Source organism: Terrapene carolina, unplaced genomic scaffold, assembly GCF_002925995.2.
Source record: "Terrapene carolina triunguis isolate 2854851 unplaced genomic scaffold, T_m_triunguis-2.0 Scaffold69, whole genome shotgun sequence".
NCBI classification, from domain to species: Eukaryota; Metazoa; Chordata; order Testudines; family Emydidae; genus Terrapene; species Terrapene triunguis.
Genome location: NW_020664420.1, coordinates 59751733 through 59772077, shown reverse-complemented (window position 1 = coordinate 59772077; position 20345 = coordinate 59751733). Strand labels below are relative to the sequence as shown.

The following is a 20345-nucleotide window of genomic DNA, read 5'->3' as shown; positions in this document are numbered from 1 at the left end:
TATCTTTTCCAAGCTGAAAAGTCTGTCTTATTACTTTCCTCGTACGAAAGCTGTTCCATACCCCTAATAATTTTTGTGCCCTTTTCTGAACCTTTTCCAATTTCACTACATCTTTTTTGAGATGGGATGACATCTGCACACAGTATTAAAGATGTGGGCGTACCATAGATTTATACAGAAGCAATATATTTTCTGTCTTACTATCATCTATCCCTTTGTTAATGATTCCCAACATTCTGTTTGCTTTTTGATTGCTGCTGCACATGGAGTGAATGTTTTCTGAGAACTATCCACAAGGACTCCAAGATCTTTCTTGAGTGGTATCCAGGGTGGATTTGACTTAAATCATGATTTAAATCACTAGTCAGGAAGACTTGATTTAATCATGGTTTTCTACATAAAAGTGCGTTCTTGTTGGTTGTTATAACCTTAATACATATTCTTTACAACTCAGAGATAGACGTAGGTTTCATTTTTAGAAGGTATACACTATACATTTTTAAACAGTGATTTATTTTGAAAACTTTTCAGATTAGTTTTACAGCTACAGTATATCAGAAAATGAATGATTGTTTGGTTATTTCATTTACCAAAGGTAATTGAAGCCAATATTTATGAAGTCATTGGGAGGTGAACTATCTCCTATTCAATGGGATAATCATTAATATTTGGAGGATTTTCTTGGCATGCTGTATTAGGAGGAGAACATCACTAGACAGAAAGTGGGGGGGAGGGATAGCTCAGTGGTTTGAGCATTGGCCTGTTAAACCCAGGGTTGTGAGTTCAATCCTTGAGGGGGCCACTTAGGGATCTGCGACAAAAATCAGTACTTGGTCCTGCTAGTGAAGGCAGGGTGCTGGACTCAATGACCTTTCAAGGTCCCTTCCAGTTCTAGGATATCTCCATTAATTTAATTTAGAATTTAGACATTTAAATTGTTTTATTTAACCAAAACACAAACGTTGTGTATTCTGGATTTTTTTCTTCAACAGCAAACATATAACGTTTTAACAAAACAAGCATATGTCCCTCGCTTCTCACATTTATCTCCAGACTTCTTCTCCTTGTCCAGATCTATTCTGCCCCCAACAATCTTATATTCATTGAACTTTTTGAAACTTTGCACTTTTAGAGAGAGGTAAGGGATTGACACTTTGTACACAAATTTGCAGAGGGACATTGAGCTGAGGTCTGTTATTTCTCACCTCTGTATATTTATTTATTTAAAAACATTTTTGCTGTTAACAAGCATTTTCCTCTGGAGACACAAATCCACAGTTTGAGAACTGCAAAACTAAGCATCTCTGATGGTATCTTCTAGACTGAGCACTAGACTGAGTCCCATTGGGTAGATAGAAAGATTAACCTAAATAATCTATACAGAAGCCTGTGGAACCCCATAAGATTGGGTCCCTAATCCATGAACTACTGGAACATATTTACAAAACTTTTCTTAAACATTACATGAATATAGTTATTTTTCCTCCCTTGGTATCCTGCTGTTAATTGAATTGTCTTGTTAGACTGACCTCACACTTGGTAAGGCAACTCCCATCCTTTCATGTATTTATACCTGCTCTTGTATTTTCCACTCCATACATCTAGCCCATGAAAGCTTATGCCCAAATAAATTTGTTAGTCTCTAAGGTGCCAAAAGGACTCCTCATCGTTTTTGCTGATACAGACTAACACACCTACCACTCTGAAACCTGTAGTTGATCAAGTTTCCCTGAAGGGGGATAGTGAACAAAGAGTGGAAAATCACCAGGAGCAGCACAAAGAAACAACCTGGAGTTGGTGGGTGAATATATAAACTTCAGAGACCTTCAAGAAGCTATTGGCAGGAGAGAGGAAGAGATGAGCATATTTTCCCTGGCAGCAGAAGAGGTCTGGTTTAACTGCAGGACAGCCAAGGTCAGAGAAAGCTAACTGACCTAGAAAGCTTCATGATTCTGAAGAGAAGCCATGAGTTGCTGGAGAAAGACCATGGATGCCCCAGAAGACTCTTCACCAAGCCCAAAGAACTCTCCAGAGTGGTGAGGAACCTGAGGCTGGGACATGCATGAGTGTGTGTGTGTGTGTGTGTGTGGTTTTGTGTAGCTTCATGTATTTCTCATGCTAGTTAAGTAAGTCTACTGATATTCTTAGACTACAGTGCAAAATCTGTGTCCTTGCTGACTTTCACTATCGTGTGACCTGGAAGCATTAAATTGTAAACCCAGAAGTGCCTATATTGCTGGGAGAGGATGTGCTTAAGTACAGTGGGGAGAGCTGGAGGGGTCAACACTGGTCCTGTAACCGAAGCATTTGGACTGCGGAGTCTCCATTCTCGGAAGGAGGTGCTATGCAGAGGATCTGTAACCTGAGTGTGCCTAGAGGCCCTAAGTCAGGGGTGGTGCCTGGACTCTGTTCAGACTTAGGAGCGTTAAAAAAGCCCACAGGGCCCAATGAGGTGGGCACCAAACACAATAGATTGGGGAGTGCCCAGCAAGAGGAGGAGTCCTGCCAAGTCTTGGAAAAGAAGGCACTTGGAAAAGAAAACACGTGCACTTCATACTTCTACAGCACAGGAGACCTACAGATACAGGCAAAAGAACAAAAACCTATATGTGATTCCTCCTGAGAGTCCTCAGCACTCCTGAGTGTTCATGGGGGTTTTGATTATTGTCCTGGGAGGAGTCCAAGCCCTCACTCTTCCAGTGTATCTTCTCTTTTTGGAGATGGTATGGTTCCCTGGTGCAGAAAGCGTCTCTCTTTAAATATCAGTCTGTGACACCTTTACTTGCTTCTTTTCTTAGGCTGTTTTTCTTCTGTGCTCCAGCCCTGGAAGTGAGAGTGCTGGCAGAGAGGGTCTTTAAAAGTCAGTGGCTTAGCCACCAGCCCTCATTATACCAGTAGGGTAGGACCGTCCAAAGTCGATGGCCCTATTTCAGCTTCTCATGCAGTCTGTTTTTTTGCCACATAATGGAGGTTCTAATCTGCACTGACTGTTACAAGTATACTTGGTGTTCATGAAATCAAATGGAATTCACAATTGCGCAAAGATGTTCTCCGAACTGTTGGTCTCTTCTCATCTCCAGATTAGTTTAAATCTCATTGAGTAATGTTGGTCTAATCTTAAGTTATGGTAAATGGTGACTATTTTTAGTACATGAACAATAATGGGGAATATTAGAAGAAATAATTAAAACAGTATATCCAACATCAAATGTTGTTTAACGCATCAGTCCACAAAAAATCATTACTTTGTCTTAACTCATGAGCTCTAAAAAATAAATGTTTAGGTTCTTTTTATTGGCCTTTTGCTTTCTGAGCCTTCAGGATACATGTCACATTTTTTCAGGCTTTTCTCTGTAACTATAAGGGCTTAAGACTTGTTTTCTAAATGAGAGCTGAAATTCTCAGCCCCAGAAGCTTGGGCTTTAAGTAAAATATTTAAATATCAGGAGACTTATAATAAAACTTCCAGAATTTGCTACAGGTGTTAACTTTCCTAATTACAACCTAGTTTTTTAAATATATACGCTGGCTGAATGCGGCTAATGATTTAACTGAATTGAAGGACAGCAAGCCAGCTCTTTAACGTTTCTCACATTTTAAAAAAATAACAAATTTTATTTTAATATCACCAGAACTTTTTTTTGTCCATAGCTCAAAGTACTAGAAGTTTGGGGAAGATGTACTTTATTGTGTGTATGAAATAAAGAAGTTGAATCCTTATTAAAGGGGAAAAACTGATCTCAGCCTTAATAGAGGCATTACTGCATATCTATAAAATATATAAACACATTGTAGCTGCAGTCCTGAATGGGACTGCACAACTTCTTTACTTCCATATCTGAGGAGTTTCTAAAACACATGAATAAGAGTTTTGTTCAGATTCTTCCATGTGTGTTCTTAGAAAACAAACTAATCGATGGGAGCGTTTTTTGGCTTCTCGTGCAGGAAATACAAGTACATTATCTGGGTTATTTAATACTGTTTGGCTCTTTTTCATCAATGAAGGAAACTAAAATGAAAAGAAAAAATAGTATAAGAATACTCTTTTTAAAATTTTTATCATTTTCTTCAACTCACCTGATTACTCTGAAAATCAGTTTAGGATCATATATATTTATTTACTTACGCTTGGTGTAAGTATGGTCAGCAGGAGCTGTTGGTTCTCAATTTTCTTTACAAGGGTCTGTGTGATAGTACATCTCTACCCCGATATAATGCAACCCGATGTAACACGAATTTGGATATAAAGTGGTAAAGCAGCACTCCAGGGAGGCGGGGCGGGGCTGCGCACTCCGGCAGATCAAAGCAAGTTCGATATAACGCGGTTTCACCTATAATGCGGTAAGATCTTTTGGCTCCCGAGGACAGCGTTATATTGGGGTAGAGGTATATATTGAACCAAGTTTCCTGGTCATTCAATGAAGGGGCTCTGGAAAAACTGCCTGTTAACCTCAAAAAGTTCAGAGGTATCTTTGCTTTCAGGAAGTTGTTTTTATTTGCCATTGGTTGCACAGTTGGATGCTAGGTCTGCAGTTAGTTGTTCTTTTTCCCAACTGCTGCCTATAAACGCCCCATTTTCTCTTCAGTGGTTACTTTGGCACCTAGCTATTAATTTAATCAATTGACAAGTAATTTTATCTCAAATGTGCCATTATATTATAAATTTTGGCTATTATGCCTGAGTTTTTCAAGGCTTGGCTGCCATTTGGAACTAAGCTTTGAGTATCTAACTTGCAGAATGAAAGAGAAAGTTGGTTGATTCTGACTGCTTTTATTCTTGTTAGGTATGCCTCTCAAAGCTTAAGGAGGATTAGAAATAATGAAGATATATTTTAAACTGGTATTTACAACAAAATTATATATTAAAACAAATGTGTTTGGAATTGGTGTGGGGCACAATCATCCTGGGCTGCTCAAAGTTGACCTGTCAGAAACCTGATTTTCCTAGGCAATGTTGTAAACTCCTTCTTAGAGGTTCTTCAATTGCATCAGACTATATAGGAACACAACAATCATTTTTTCTTGTTTGTGAATAATACTAATGTATTTTCCAGATGAGCATATGCTTCAAAAACATGCTACAAATAAGTTCATATTCTTGTATGTTTGCTGTTTTTCTTTAAGTATTAACATATTAATTTATTTACTTGCAGCTGGGCTCAAAGTGCAAAGAACTGAAAGACATTCATTTTGGCCAGTGTTACAAGATCTCAGATGAAGGAATGATCATTATAGCTAAAGGATGTCTGAAGTTGCAAAGAATATACATGCAGGAAAACAAATTAGTAAGTACTTGTTGAAATATATGTAGTTTTTAAAAATGCTCATGCTGTCCTTTGTCCTATCCTGTTTCCAACTTTTCAGCATCAATATTTTCTCTAGATTTTAATTCTGAATGCTATTTCTAAATAAATAATTTTTTTGAAGTTGCTAAAACAACTTCTCCCCAATATGAGATTTTCAGTTCTCTATAGATAACACAGCTGCTGACTGACAAACTGAATGTCAAAACTCTTTTGGTATGTACTGATTAATCCTCTTGGAGGACAGCATATCTAACACCACTCCAGTTAAGTGTGTGTGTTTGCACTTGTTGCAGACTTTTTTTTTTTTTTTTTTTTTAAACTGCTTCAGTCTAGAAATAGATTTCTTATAAAATGTGTTCAGGCATCATATAGAGAAGATAAGAACAGGTCAAGTCCATTCAAAATCTTATGCAATAATTACACTCTTACCAATACGTTGTTTAACAGGAAGTCAGTGCCACTTTCTCTGAAGTTTCAGATGTGTAGTTTTTTATAATGCCTGATCAGAAATACTTGCAAGTACAACAATTTTGTAGTCGAATCTGGAAATATGAAACTATATCTCAATCAGGTTCCAGTAGAGCAATGTTCTTTAGATGATAAAAGGCAGATATAACTGTGAAAGTAACATTTCTTGAAGAGTAATACAGGGTCTTTTGTGACCTAGATATTGGAGGCCATCTCTGAAGTGACAAGTTGTTACCATCAAAGCCAGCAACTGCTGAAAGCAATAGGGTAGAGCAGGGATCGGCAACTTTTGGCACACGGCCCGTCAGGGAAGTCCACTGGTGGGCCAGGACAGTTTGTTTACCTGCAGCGTCTGCAGGTTTGGCCGATTGGTTTGCCGTTCCAGGCCAATGGGGGCTGCGGGATGCGGCGCGGGCCAAGGGATGTGCTGGCTGGCTGCTTCCTGCAGCCCCCAACACTCCAGAATCCATTGGCGGGGGAAAAAGTGTTTTTTTTTTTTTTTTTTTCCCCCCCCCTCCAAAAGGCTGTTTTTTTGCTTAGAGTTACATTTAATGGTGCTCCAAGGAAAGCCAGAAAAAACAAACTCTGCCAGATGTGAAGACCCACAGTTTGTGTATAATAGCATATGTAGATTTCAATAAGTAGTAACTGCAGTTGTGCACACCAGGTTATTTTATGTATATGTGTAACTAGCTGCTATTTGCATAATCACTGTAAATATATGGTTATGCAGTTCCTTGTGTAATTTTACCCTCTGTGTACCTGTTTTATTTTAATTACAGCATCTGTCTTTACCCATTGTATTTTCATATTTCTCACCTGAAATCATAGTCCTTGATTTGTGACATCCTAACTATTTGCATTAGGGAATTTTCATAAAAACAAGAATTTTGCTACACAATAATTCAATTTATTTCTGAAATTATAATTTTCTATTAGGGTCATTGTAGAGCATTCATTTTTGAAATTTTAATCTTCTATTAGGGACATTGTAGACAGATTTATCCATTGACTGCTTCCCTCATTCTCTAGCAAAATAATTTTAAAAAATGCAAGACACATAATTTGTATACATATATCCTTTTTCTTCTTTGTAATTGTTTTATGGACTAACATCCTATAGAAAAGCTGTTTTCATTCTAAACGTTCTGTTGTGGCTTTAGTCTACAAGATTGCAGAGCAACTCCCTTCTTTCTCTAAGAAGTTGAAAATATGTACATTTCATTGGCTGTTCCTTCTAATATGAAACTGTGTAGTAGTGCAGCATAGAGTGCTCCCTGGTGGCTGAGATTGCACGTAGACTCATCTCAGACTTTTAGTTATGTTAAAAAACAAACAAACAAAACTAGAAAGCTTCAAGTTTACAGTGAAAATAAACTCATTAGTAAAAATTCAGCTTTTGTATCAAATGCATAAACAGTATACTCTGGTCCCTGTTTAATCTGTGATTCTGCTTCTGTGGGATCCACTCCTTCTTTCAGAATTGTACTCCAGAATCAGAGGTGTCATTTTAAAACCCCAAAATTAGCCTTTTCATTTGCTAAAATAACAGTTGAGAATGTAGATGCAATGTTACTATGCTTAGTCAGCGGGCTGAATTCTTCTCTGATCCAGAGCTTGGGTTAATGCAGGGAAGGTGGGGCAACATCAAGGAGCTGGTTGCAGCTCCCTGGTACTCTGCAATCCAGCCCTGGCATAAATTGGAGCTGTTCTTACTTATGGCAGTGGCATAAGATCCCTTGCTGACCTTAAGCTAGTGGTGGATAGACATAGTGGAGCGCCACTCCACTTTTAATACCCCTTTCTCATGACCAGCTGTGACATACTGTACCTCAAAATAACCTGTATCCCCATATTCACCACTTGTATATGCTTATGATATATACGGTATTTGTACAAAGTATGCCTTGTGAGGTACCATTGGAAAAGTCATAATCTGTTGACAATTAGTGTCCTATTGAAATGTATGTATCATCATTGTATATGAAGTTATGAGATTCTGCTATAAGTTTGTTACTGAAACCTGTGAGTCTTGGAAATGCCTACAGATAAGCTCCTTAGAAATAACAAAGGAACTGTGAACACAAGACTTACATGTCAAGCCTCGTGTACACAAAAGGTCTAAGCAAGAAAATGCATTTCATATGAAGGACTGAATGCAGGGATGTCTAACCCTATGACACAACAAAGAGATTTTTTTCCAGCACCTGCAGGAGAGTATAAAATAAGGAACAGTGACATCATCAGGCCACATCACCATCACCACCACATATACTGAAGGCAAGATCATTTGGAAGACAGATACATCATTGAACTGGGGGGAGTGGTCATAACTGGCAAACTTTCTAGTTAGCACAGACTGTTGTAGTCTGTGCTTTTGGGTAAGAAAGACCTTATTGCTTCAAATTTGATTTAGCTTGATAAAGTTTAGGAATTAGGCTGCAATTTTATCTTTATTTCTTTATTTAACCAATTCTGATCTTCTATGCCTATATCACTTACATTCACCTAAAATCTCTTTCTGTAGTTAATAAACTTATTTTAATGTTTTACCTAAGCATGTGTGCTTTTGACTGAAGTTTGAGGAATCTACTCATATTACAAAGGTTGGTGCATGTTCATACTCTGTGAAGGAATCACAAACTAATTAATGAGCTTACTCTGAGGGGTCTTAAACAGTGTAAGATGCACATTTCTGGGGTGCAAGTCTAGGACTAAGGCTGGCACAGGAGCCGCTGTGCTGCCTCCACCAGCTTTAGGCTAGCAGCTAATTTCTGTACATGGGGAATTCTTTGCTGGCCACCTCTAGTCAGAATCCTGTGGCCACTTTGTATCACCTTAGTAGTGCATAGTCGTTGTAGTAGACCAGTGAAGCTACCTCAAGTCTGCAGGCAGCCTGAAAAAACACCTGAAAGTGGCGAATTTCCCCACTCTTCTCACTGGATTGGGTCTGAAACCCAGTGATTATAGTATAAATGTCAGCATTGTTAATGGTTCAATTGAAACTGGCATTTCTCAAACTATGCGGGCGGGTCTTGCAAGGGAGTATGGGAACGTGTCAAGGGAGAGGTGTGTGTGTGTGTGTGTGTGTGTGTGGTTTTTTTTGGGTCTCTCAGCCCCAGGTGGCTGGGGCTCGTGCAGAAGGGCGGCGCACACCTGGGTGGTAGGTATAAAGGAGGCAGCCCGGACCCCCACCACTGGGCTCAGTCTCTCCTTCGCCCACCCCGTCCCTCACCTGGAGGCGGCTGGACTCTGGCTGTCAGCCCCAGGGTGGCATCAGCAGTGCAGAAGTAAGTGTGGCAATGGGGTGCTAAGTCTGCTGTGAAAAGTGATATTTACAAATATCACTTTCCACATTGCCACCCTTACTTCTGTGTTGCTGCTGGTGCATGCTGCCTTCAGACCTGGGCGCCTGGCCAGCAGCTGCTGCTCTCTGCTCTGCCTTCAGAGCTGGATGGTGGTATATGTACTTTGGGAGGGGGAGAATAAACAACAGACACAAAGAAGGGGGCCTGATCAAATAAGATTGAGAGCCACTTTAAACAGCTAGGTAATGTACTCATTCCATGATCACCTCCATACAAACCCCAACTGCCTTTGACCCAGCAGCCAAAACCTCCATTGCTCCCAACAGCTTTTATAATGCAATTGTAGGTTGCCAGTTCAATAATCAGTAGCATATCAAATGAAAATGTAGGGATATCTTAAAATTATATTTGATATCAAAGTAATACCAGAGGTTCTGTAATTTCTTCATTATTCATTTTCATATGTAAACACTTCCTTTCTTTTTTTTTAATCCGGAGTCAGTCTAAAATCTTCCAGTTTTGCAGCACTGTTGCGGTGTAGTTTAGGTCCAGCTTGCTGTGGAGTAAATAGGACTTTGGTTGTTCCAAACAATTTGTTTTAAGCAGTGCTATTACAGAGCCATCCAGTAGCAAAATGTCTCTTAGAGAGAAGATTGCTTTGCAGTGAAATGTGGACCAACGAATACACTTCAGTTGCCTCTTATGTTGCAGAGTAACTCCATTATGAGGCTGGTGGGTAAGAACAGGGGAAGAAGAAACTTTTTTGTTTTTTGGTGACTGGCTGTTCATAGCACCAAAAGCATGTGAGGCACCTTACAAAAAAAATAGACACATTCTTTGCTCTGAACTTCTGACTGTTAAATGGTGTACAGTAGAACCTCCAGAGTTACAAACTGATTGGTCAACCACACACCTCATTTGGAACTGGAAGTATGTAATCAGCAGCAGAGACCTCCCCTTCCCCCCCCCCCAAAAATATAGTTGTGATGGGTTGAATTACAGAAGCCCCCTTGGGAACTGCCAACTGATGTGGCAAGATTACTTCTGCCCCTGCTTTCCCTGCCAGCTCAAGACCCCAGCACCCTGTCTTGCTGAGCCAGACACGCCCATCTGTTCCAACACAGACCCAGGGTCTGAATTACTTGCCCCAAAGCTGCAAACTTGACTGAAAGCAGCTAACAGAAGTGTTCTTATCTTTAACACTCAGATGCCCAACTCCCAATGGGGTCTAAAACCCAAATAAATCCGTTTTACCCTGCATAAAGCTTATACAGGGTAAACTCATAAATTGTTTGCCCTCTATAACACTGATAGAGAGAGATATGCACAGCTGTGCATATCCCCCCCCCAGGTATTAATACATACTCTTGGTTAATTAATAAGTAAAAAGTGATTTTATTAAATACAGAAAGTAGGATTTAAGTGGTTCCAAGTAGTAACAGACAGAACAAGGTGAATTGCCAAGCAAAATAAAATAAAACACGCAAGTCTATGTCTAATACAGTAAGAAACTGAATACAGATAAGATCTCACCCTCAGAGATGTTTCAGCAAGTTTCTTTCACAGACTGGACGCCTTCCTAGTCTGGGCACAGTCCTTTCCCCGGTACAGCCCTTGTTCTAGCTCAGGTGGTAGCTAGAGGATTCCTTATGATGGCTGCTTCCTTTCTCTGTTCCACCCACTTATATATCTTTTGCATAAGGCGGGAATCCTTTGTCCCTCTGGGTCCCTCCCCACCCCCCAATGGAAAAGCACCAGGTTAAAGATGGATTCCAGTTCAGGTGACATGATCACATGTCACTGTAAGACTTCATTACCCACTTGCCAGCACAAACATATACAGGAAGACTTAAAGGTAAAACACAGCCATCTGCAGTTAATTGTCCTGGTTAATGAGAGTCATCAAGATTCCAAACCGCCACACTTTGCATAATTACAATAGGCCCTCAGAGTTATATTTCATATTTCTAGTTTCAGATACAAGAGTAGTACATTTATACAAATAGGATGATCATTCAGTAATTATAAGCTTTAATGATACCTTACAAGAGACCTTTTGCATGAAGCATATTCCAGTTACATTAGCATATTTTCATAAAATCATATAGAGTGCAACGTCACAATAGTACTATGTTAAACTACTAAAAAGGAAAGTTTAAAAAAAAAAAAAAAAAAAAACCTGACATGGTAAGAAAACTGTTTCTGTGCTTGTTTCATTTAAATTAAGATGGTTTTTCTTCTGCAAGGTAAGGTTTCAAAGTTGTATTAAGTCAATGTTTGGTTGTAAACTTTTGAAAGAACAACCATAACATTTTTTTCAGAGTTACGAATATGACCTCCATTCATGAGGTGTTCATAACTCAGAGGTTCTGCTATATTAAGTGAAAGTTATAAACAATAGAGAAAGAAGATGGGAGAAGTTACATTGTCACTTGGTTACTTTGTGTACATGTCTTATTACATATGGACTATTTTGTTTCTTATCCCATTAGAATGTCATGCTTGCTTACTTTTATATTCTCTTTAAACAGGAGAGAAAATACAGGCAAAGCAGGGTGTTTTCCTCACCATTGGGCAATTGTTCAGTCTGATAATATAGTAAAAGGTAACAAACATTCCAGTTTCCAAGTTTGTTTAGTCGGTTTGATTTTTATAATTGCTCTGACAGTTTCTGATTTTATAATAGGGTAAAAACTGACATCTAACTACCTCACAGTAGTTGAACATAAATGGAAAAACTGTTTTAGAACTAGGCTTTCAAGTTTAAAATGTTGGTGTGAGGATATGGTTTTTACTTTGCTGCTGCTATTTGTTTGGCTGGAGCTAACTTCTTCAAGGCAAATATTAAATATATTTCAAATGAAATAGTAATGTAGCTCAAGGCGATAGGAGATGAATTGGTTAATATTCCTCCCCCCCCCTCAAAAAGTGATTAGTAAATTACTGTACATACTCATAGGAACACTAAATGAAGCACGTTATAATTATCCCTGCAGTCAACGGCACAAGAAACCTCTCAAAAAGTGTAAAGCAACAGTATGGCATTGCCACCCTTTTTTCTGCAGTGCTGCTGGCAGTGGCATTGTCTTCAGAGCTGGGTAGTTGGAGACCCGCTGCTGCTGTACCCTCCCCACTTCACCTTCCTCAGAAAGAAAAAGGTTGAGAACCCCTGCTCTATTAGGGAACTTGAAATATGGTAACCTGAGCAAAGAATCTAAAGGTTATCACAATATTTTTGTGTGTCTGGTGACCCCCTCCCCTCCCCATACGATAGCCTTGTTGATTCCCATTTGGGTTGGGACCCCCAGTTTGAGAAACTCTGCTCTTGCCAGATTGTACTGGGCAGGATGTTATGTATGTGAGTTGGATGTTTTTTTTCCGGTTTTTTTCCCCCTTCACCTTTCCCACAGCAGCCCAGGGACTTAGTGGGTAGGTTAGGTTATAAAATTCATTTTTGTTGCAACTTTGCAGGTGCCTAATGCAGGTACTTGTTCCATAGGTAGTCAGGTTCCCTGATGAAACCGAATTGGAAGCATCTTAAAAGAAGGTATCTACTAAAAGAGAAATAGGTTTGGGGTGCCTAATGTCTGATACAACAAGACGACAGGTCCCCGCTTCCTGATCCATTTAACTCTAGAAAGAAGGAAAGGCAGTGAGGTCCCAGAAATGGTCTGAGAATGGGGTGGGGAGGGAGACAGCAGTCCTCCAAGCAGAATGGATTACATAGGAAACATGACCTGTAATGGGTAACTTGTTGCCAGATGGTTCCTAAATGAGTTAGTTAATAAAGTTGCAACCTAGTTCAACCACATTCCTGGTGTTGTTTTGTTTTGTCTTTGTGTGGTGCTTAGGATAATTGGATTGATGCTTACAACCATTAGTAGTGCACAACTTCCATTTTAAGAAGACCAACTTCTGTTTGTATTGACCGCTTTACATTTGAAAACCTTGTTTTTGATACTTTGGTTTGTGAGAGCATTTTGAAGTGTTTTAAAGAGTTACTTCAGAGTATTCTGTCTTTAAAGACACCATGCTGATCTATAACGTAAATTCGTCCATGTGTACTTGATAGCAGAATCCGCAACCAGTTGCTCCATATTTATAATCTTTGCTTTTCCCCATGCTGTTTTAGGTTTGTATCTTTTAATGCAGAGTAGAAATTGATTGTAAAATCTCATGCCATAATGATTAAATGTAGCTATAAAATTAAGAGTGGATGTAAAGTGTCTCTATATAAAGGAGACACTAGGCAAGGTCAGTTCAAGACATTTCAGTATAAATGTTTCTATATCTCTATTGAATGCACGTATGTATGTAGAAACGCTAACTTAAAAACATTTTTATACACTAAGTGAAACCCTCATCTCTATCCTTAGTAGTACTTAAAATCTATAGGCGAAAATAAATTTGCTTCCGACTTCTTCCACATAGTTACTGTGAAGTAACTTGATCATTGATCCCTTAGGGTATGTCAACACTGCAGTTGAAAACTTGCAGCTAGCCTGTGCCAGCTGACTGTGGTGTGTGGGGCTCAGGCTCAGGGACTGTTTACTTGTAGTCTTTCTCCACATTAGGCAGATGGGTCCAGGATATGGTTTGACAGGGTTACATTGTAGAATTTTCAAAGATTCCAAATCTTTTCCTCCTTCTTCCAGTAACCTCAAATCTGCAAAAGAGGCAAAATATGTAAAAGCCTATAGATCATCCTTTGTGAATTGGCACTATAGAGTTCCTGAGACAGAGATTCTCTGACCAGTACTTGGTCTTGTTTTTGGTATCGGGGGGATCCGGGGAAGACAGCGCTGTGTTGGACTTAAAACACCTGAACAAATTCATAAGGAGAAACAGATTCAAAATAGACACCTTGAAGTCAATAAGTTGGTCTGCCAGGGAGATTACCTTATGTCCTTTGATTTGAAGGAGGCTTATCATCATGTGCCAATTCACCAGCACACAGGAATTTTCTATGATTTATTCATAGGACCAATCATTTTCAATACAAAGCACTGCCTTTTGGACTGCCATCCATGCCTCAAGTGTTTGCAAACGTTCTTGTTGTTCTGTTGGCTGCTCTCAGGCAGAGCATGTCCAAGGGGGGTCGACTTAAGAAACTCAGACCACAGTGCAACATATGGATTTATAGTAAATTTTGATAAATCATCTTCAGCCATCTCAGTGCCTGCTTCACTGTGGAGTGTTGATAGACACACAGGCCCGCAAAAGCTTTTAATCAATTAGGAGATCAGATTGGCAATTACCTTGTGAAATGCCTGAGGAGGTTGATAGGCACCTAATGAATATTCTAAGGATGATCGTGTCCTGCATAGGGAGTGCCTTGGGCATGAATGTGTCTGAGGACTCTCCAGGGATTCTTCTATCCTTCCGCTGCTATCTGATAACTTTCACTTTCTGAAATGTAAAGTATGTTACTTGTGTTTGAATTTACTGATTTGCTGGATGTGTCCAGAGAGATTTCAGGGAGGGTTGGCCGTGGTGGAGCCAGAAAGGTCTATCATAACTGATGCGAATATGAAAGGCTGGGGGAGTGTTCCTTGAGAAGTCAGTGATTCAGTGGATTTGGTCCTTCACAGAATGAAAGAAAAGCACACATTGTCTAGAAGTGAGGGCAATAAAGTATGCTTTTCAACAAATGGCTGAAGCATTGCTGAATGGTCACATCCTCGTAATGATGGACAACACATCAATGATTGCCAGGTGGGTACAAGATCAAAGGATCTACAGAAGGACGTAGCATCATTGATGCAGTGGGCAGAAGGCTCATCTACAGTCTGTTAGCGCCTTGCACATAAAGGGTACCAGCAATATGAAAACCGATTGGCTGAGCAGAAGGAGAATCAATTTGGTGGAATGGAGTCTTCACAATTAATCCTTCTGATTGATCACCAAAACTTTCAGAACTCTGATTCTGGATATTTTTCTATGTAAGGCAAACTGGAAGGGTCACCAATACTTTTTTAAGTGAGAGCCAGGAGCTCCAGGCGCATATGTCCTGTCAAAGGGCTTACTTTATGCTTTTCCCGCAGTGCCCATCATTGCCAAGGAAATTCAGAAGATCAGGAAGGAGAAACAGAAGTGATTTTTAATGGCTCCCCATTAGCCCAGGAAGTCTTGGTTTCCAGGCCTCATGAACATAGAATCATATGTTTAGAAGGAACCACAAGGGTCATCTAGTCTAACCCCCTTCCAAGGTGCATGATTTGTTGTGTCTTAACCATTCAAGACACATGGCTATCCAGCCTCCTTTTGAAAAACTCCAGTGAAGGAGCTTCCACAACTTCCCGAGGCAGCCTGTGCTATTGTCCTACTGTTCTTACAGCTAGGAAGTTTTTCTTGAGATTTAATCTAAATCTGCTGTGCTGTAGTTTGAACTCATTGCCTCTTGTCCTGCCCTCTGTGGTAAGAGAGAGAGAACTTTTACTCCATCTTTTTTATGGCAACCTTTCAAGTATTTGAAGACTGCTATCATGTCCCCCCACTTAATCCCCTCTTTTCCAGACTAAACATACCCAGTTCCCTTAGCCTGAGCTCATATGACTGATATTCCATTCCTTTGATCATCTTTGTCGCTCACTTCTGGATCCTTTTCAGTTTCTTTACATTCTTTCTATACATTGGTGAACAAAATTGGACACACTACTCCAGCTGAGGCATAACCAGCACCAAGTAGAGCAGTACTATCACATCCTATGACTTGCATGCTATGTCTCTGTTAATGCTATGTAAAATTGCATTTTTTTAAATTTTTTGCAACAGCATCACATTGCTGATTCATGTTTGAGGTTGTGATCCACCACAATTCCCAGATCCTTTTCAGCAGTGCTGCTCCCAAGCCAGTCATCTTACATTCTGTATTTGTGTATTCGGTTTTTCTTCCTTAAGTGTAGCACCTGACATTTCTATGTTGAATTTCATTGTGTTGCCTATAGCCCAGTTCTCCTCCAATATATCAAGATCCCTCTGAATTGTGGCTCTATCCTCCAAAGGTTTGGCAACCCCCACTGGATTTGTCATCTGCAAATTTGATCAGTATGCTCTCTATACAGAACTACAACGTTAAGCGAGGAATTAATGTTCCTGAAAAATGCGACTTTAAGCGAAATGATGTTAAGCGAATCCAATTTCCCCATAAGAATTAATGTAAATGGCGGGGCGTTAGGTTCCAGGGAAATTTTTTTCACCAGACAAAAAACTATATTTTTTATATATATAATAGACACACACACACACACACACACACACACACACACACACACACACACACGCTAGAAGTTTTAAACAAACAATTTAATACTGTACACAGCAATGATGATTGTGAAGCTTGGTTGAGGTGGTGAAGTAAGAGGGTGGGATATTTCCTGGGGAATGTCTTACTGCTAAATGATGAACTAGCATTCGTCTGAGCCCTCAAGGGTTAACACATTGTTGTTAATGTAGCCTCACACTCTACAAGGCAGCACAAATGGAGGGAGGGGAGACAGCATGGCAGACAGAGACACACACCCTGTGTGTGGGGGGGAGAGAGGGAGAGATGCGCATTGCCCCTTTAAGTATGTTGACCCCAGTCTAAGTACATTGCCTCTAAAAAAATCAGGAAGTTGAGATAGCAGCTGTGGCCAGCAAGCTCTCTCCGTCCTGAGCCCTGTCATAAGAAAAGCCATACTGGTACAGACCAAAGATCCATCCAGTCCAGTATCCTGTCTACTGACAGTGGCCAATACCAGGGGCTCCAGAGGGAGTGAACCTAACAGGTAATGATCAAGTGATCTCTCTCCTGCCATCCATCTCCACCCTCTGACAAACAGAGGCTAGGGACACCGTTCCTTACCCATCGTGGCTAATAGCCATTAATGGACTTAACCTCCATGAATTTATCTAGTTCTCTTTTCAACCCTGTTATAGTCCTAGTCTTCACAACCTCCTCAGGCAAGGAGTTCCACAGGTTGACTGTGCGTTGTGTGAAGAAGAACTTCCTTTTATTTGTTTTAAACCCGCTGCCCATTAATTTCATTTGGTGGCCCCTAGTTCTTATATTATGGGAACAAATAAATAACTTTTCCTTATTCACTTTCTCCACACCACTCATAATTTTATATGTGTCGATCATATTCCCCCCCTTAGTCTCCTCTTTTCCAAGCTGAAAAGTCCTAGCCTCTTTAATCGCTCCTCATATGGGACCCGTTCCAAACCCCTAATCATTTTAGTTGCCCTTTTCTGAACTTTTTCTAATGCCAGTATATCTTTTTTGAGATGAGGAGACCACATCTGTATGCAGTATTCAAGATGTGGGCGTACCATGGATTTATATAAGGGCAATAAGATACACCTCTACCCCAATATAACGTGACCCGATATAACACGAATTCGGCTATAACGTGGTAAAGCAGTACTCCGGGCGGGCGGGGCTGCACACTCCGGCGGATCAAAGCAAGTTCGATTATAACGCGGTTTCACCTATAACGCGGTAAGATATTTTTGGCTCCCGAGGACAGCGTTATATTGGGGTAGAGGTGTATTCTCCATCTTATTCTCTATCCCTTTTCTAATGATTCCTAACATCCTGTTTGCTTTTCTGACTGCCGCTGCATACTGCGTGGATGTCTTCAGAGAACTATCCACGATGACGCCAAGATCTCTTTCCTGATTAGTTGTAGCTAAATTAGCCCCCATCATATTGTATGTATAGTTGGGGTTATTTTTTCCAATGTGCATTACTTTACATTTATCAACATTAAATTTCATTTGCCATTTTGTTGCCCAATCACTTAGTTTTGTGAGAACTTTTTGAAGTTCCTCAGTCTGCTTAACTATCTTGAGCAGTTTAGTATCATCTGCAAACTTTGCCACCTCACTGTTTACCCGTTCTCCAGATCATTTATGAATAAGTTGAATAGGATTTGTGCTAGGACTGACCCTTGGGGAACACCACTAGTTACCCGTCTCCATTCTGAAAATTTACCATTTATTCCTACCCTTTGTTCCCTGTCTTTTAATCAGTTCTCAATCCATGAAAGGATCTTCCCGCTTATCCCATGACAAATTAATTTACGTAAGCGTCTTTGGTGAGGGACCTTGTCAAAGACTTTCTGGAAATTTAAGTACACTATGTCCACTGGATCTCCCTTGTCCACATGTTTGTTGATCCTTTCAAAGAACTCTAATAGATTAGTAAGACATGATTTCCCTTTACAGAAACCATGTTGACTTTCGCCCAATAAGTTATGTTCTTTTATGTGTCTGACAATTTTATTCTTTACTATTGTTTCAATTAATTTGTCCTGTCCCCACCCTGCTCTATATGGAGAAGGGGTAAGCGGGGGGAGGGGAGCAGGAGTAGGGGGGAGGAGGACACCCTGACATTAGCCCTCCTATTCCCTCCTCCCCTGCACAGCAAGCAGGAGGCTCCCGGGAGCAGCTCCAAGGCAGAGGGCAGGAGCAGCACATGGCAGTGGAGGGAGGGACAGCTGAACTGCTGGCAATTGATAGCTTGCTGGGTGCCTGCTGCACAGGGAACTTAGGGGAGCTGGGAGCTGATAGGGGGGCTGCCGGTCCACCCTGGTTCCAAGCCCCCACCAGCTAGCTTCAACGGGCTGCTCTTCCTGCAAGCAGTGGACAAAGCAGGCAGCTGCCAAACGACGCTAGAAGGGACCATCACACAACTTTAAACGAGCATGTTGCCTAATTGATCAGCAATGTAACAATGAAACAACGTTAACTGGGACAACTTTAAGTGAGGCATTACTTTATCTACATCCAGGTCATTAATAATGGTGTCTCCACTGATGTGTTGTTCCTGAATCCAAGTCTGGATTTATCATCTGATGGTCCCGTTTTCCCTCAGAATACAAGAAGATTATATATAGCAGCCTGGCATTTGCAAGCAAGTTTCTAAAATGAAAGGGTTGCTCTGCTTGTCTTATTGAAACTCTGTTGGCATCTAGGAGAAAATCAATAAATGGGGCTTACTTTAGGATATGGTCTAACTTCAAAGCTTGGTGCAGAGGGAGATGTGTTCAGCATCATGTAGTCAAAGTTTCTCATGTTTGGGAATTTTTACAGGATAGTTTTGTTCTCAGGTTACAAGCTAATCATTTGAAAGTATACGTTTCTGCACTGTGGCAATTTTGAGTGTATCTAGAAAATCTTCCATTTTCCACCATTAGGACATACGTTGCTTCATTAGAACAATTGAGCTACTGTGTCGTCCTACGGCTCATAGAACTCTGTCTTGGGATTTGAGCATTGTGCTCAGTGCCTCAACGCAGGTACTTTTTGAAGCTATGAAATCAGTTGCATTGTAGTATTTGACTATCAAAATGACCTTTGTGATCACTATCACCTCAGCAACGAGGGTGTCCGAGCTGGAAGCGTTAACAGCTAATCCATCCTGCTATATTTTCCACAAAGATAAGGTGGTTTTGAGTGGATCCCACCTTTATTCCAAAAGTGAAGTTGATTTTTTTTTTTAAATCAAACTCAGATCTCATTGCCTTCCTTTTTGTCCAAATCCTTTTCACCCAAAGGAGAATCTATGGCATTTGCCGATTGTAAGGTAAGCCTTAAAGCTTTATATTAAAAGAACTGAGAGCATAAGGAAAAGAGGCAAAGGCATCTAAACCATCTTTCTCATGGTGAATATGCTGGTTCATTGCTGAGGCATATAGAGCAAAAGGAGTCAATCCTCCAAATAGACACAAGAGCTCACTCAGTACAAGTAGTGGCAGCATCATGGGCTGAGAAAGTATGGGAACCCTTGCAATGAAATCTGTAAAGCTGCAACTTGGTCATCCTTGCATAGCTTACCAAGTTTTACAAGTAGTTTTTCTCTGTTTTCAGCTGATGCAGCCTTTGGCAGGCAGGCCCTGCTCAGTGTGGTGTGACTGCTTAGAGTAAGGGAGTCTTTTATCTCAGTGATGTTACTTTGTTTCCCTGATGAGAAGATCTCACACGGAGGATCTGTGGTCCTAGCGCTGAAAGAGATTGGGAGAATTTGTGGTTGCGTACCTGGAAAAAATTCACTCATTTGACAGGATAGGACCATAGATCCAGCACTCCCTGAAAAAGGTAACTAATGGTTAAAGTTATCTGCAGTAGTTAAAATCTCTTATTGTTCATAGTGTTCTCTTTTTAAGTTAAAAGCAACAGAGAGTCCTGTGGCACCTTTAAGACTAACAGATGTATTGGAGCATAAGCTTTCGTGGGTGAATGCCCACTTCGTCGGATGCATCCGACGAAGTGGGCATTC

At 40.3% G+C, this 20345-nt stretch overlaps 1 protein-coding gene across 1 annotated transcript in view; it reads left to right on the top strand.

The window, feature by feature from the left end:
- FBXL17 (F-box and leucine rich repeat protein 17) overlaps nt 1–20345 on the top strand; it is a 443616-nt gene that overhangs the window by 15409 nt on the left and 407862 nt on the right. The window contains exon 4 of the mRNA XM_026649192.2: nt 5154–5285. Within this exon, the coding sequence (XP_026504977.1) occupies nt 5154–5285 (132 nt within the window). The remainder of the gene's footprint in view (nt 1–5153; nt 5286–20345) is intronic.